At 23.8% G+C, this 1,342-nt stretch overlaps 1 protein-coding gene across 1 annotated transcript in view; it reads right to left on the bottom strand.

The window, feature by feature from the left end:
* Position 1: 1 nt before the first annotated feature.
* Positions 2-1,342, bottom strand: part of LOC102674254 (aspartate aminotransferase, mitochondrial) — a 3,758-nt gene continuing 2,417 nt past the window's right edge. Inside the window, exons 5-9 of the mRNA XM_006614814.2 lie at positions 1,166-1,342; positions 931-1,087; positions 743-841; positions 358-674; positions 2-293 (exon numbers count right to left, since the gene is read on the bottom strand). The exon at positions 1,166-1,342 is cut by the window's right edge and continues 3 nt beyond it. Of these exons, the coding sequence (XP_006614877.1) occupies positions 171-293; positions 358-674; positions 743-841; positions 931-1,087; positions 1,166-1,342 (873 nt within the window). The 3' untranslated portion in view covers positions 2-170. The remainder of the gene's footprint in view (positions 294-357; positions 675-742; positions 842-930; positions 1,088-1,165) is intronic.

The following is a 1,342-nucleotide window of genomic DNA, read 5'->3' as shown; positions in this document are numbered from 1 at the left end:
ATAATAATTATATAAATAATAATAATTATATATTTATATAATATATAATATAATATATATAATATAATAATATAATTAATATATAAAATAAAAAATTAATATAATTTATATTACAAAAAATATTATTTATCTAATTAAAGAAATTTGATAAAACAGATAGAAATATTTAATTATTTTGTAACATCATGCATAGCTTGTGCAATATAGTCTACATTTTTTGTTGTTACTCCTGCCACAGATATTCTACCATCCTTTGTCAAATAAATGCTATAGTCCTTTGTAAGTTTTTCTGCCTATAAAATAAATAAAAATTAAATTATTAGTAACAATAAAAATAGACAATATTAAATATAATACCTCAGAAGTTGTAAGACCAGTAAAACAAAACATTCCAATTTGATTTGTAATATGTGACCAATCACGAGAACTACCACATTTTTTAAGATTATTAGTCAATGTTTGACGCATAGAAATGATACGGTTAGCCATTGTCTTTACATCAGTAAGCCATTGTCTTTTTAATTCAGAATCATTTAAGATTTCATTAACAATTCTAGCACCATTAATTGGTGGATTGGAATATGCTGGTCTAATTATAATTTTCAATTGTGAAAGAACACGATCTGCTTCTTCTTTGTTGGATGTAATTACCGATAATGCTCCTACACGTTCACCTATAAAAATTTATAACTCAAAAATCTTTCAAAAAAGATTATAATAAAATTATATTTAATATATTTACCATATAAACCCATATTTTTTGCATATGACTGGGCTAACATAATGTCAATTCCATTTTTCACAAAGTATCTAACAGCAAAAGCATCATTATCTATACTACCTAGAATTTATATTAAAATATTTTAAAATGCAAATTTTTGTATGTTATTAAAAATTAAATTATTTAATTCTTTTTATGTATTATTCTACCTGAAGCAAACCCTTGATATGCCATGTCAAAAAAGGGAAAGAGATTTCTCTTCTTTACTGTTTCAGCCAATTCTTTCCATTGATCTGGATTAGGATCAACACCAGTGGGATTATGAGCACAAGCATGAAAAAGAACAATAGATTTTTCTGGTATATTCTGTAAAATATTATATTATAAATAGAATTTGTAAATATATTATATTATTTATCATTATAATATTTATATATTACTAACAGATAAATCTTCTAAAACACCATTGAAATCTAATCCACATGTTTTTGAATCATAATAACGATAAAATTTCATTGGAAGCCCAGCAAGTCTAAATATTTGACTATGATTTCCCCAAGTAGGTTTTGGTACATATACTTCTTTATTACTAGAAAAGAATTGCGATAAAAAAAGTGATCC

Source organism: Apis dorsata, unplaced genomic scaffold (genome assembly GCF_000469605.1).
Source record: "Apis dorsata unplaced genomic scaffold, Apis dorsata 1.3 scaffold_198, whole genome shotgun sequence".
In the NCBI taxonomy this organism is placed as follows: domain Eukaryota; kingdom Metazoa; phylum Arthropoda; class Insecta; order Hymenoptera; family Apidae; genus Apis; species Apis dorsata.
This window is presented reverse-complemented; position numbering and strand designations above follow the sequence as displayed.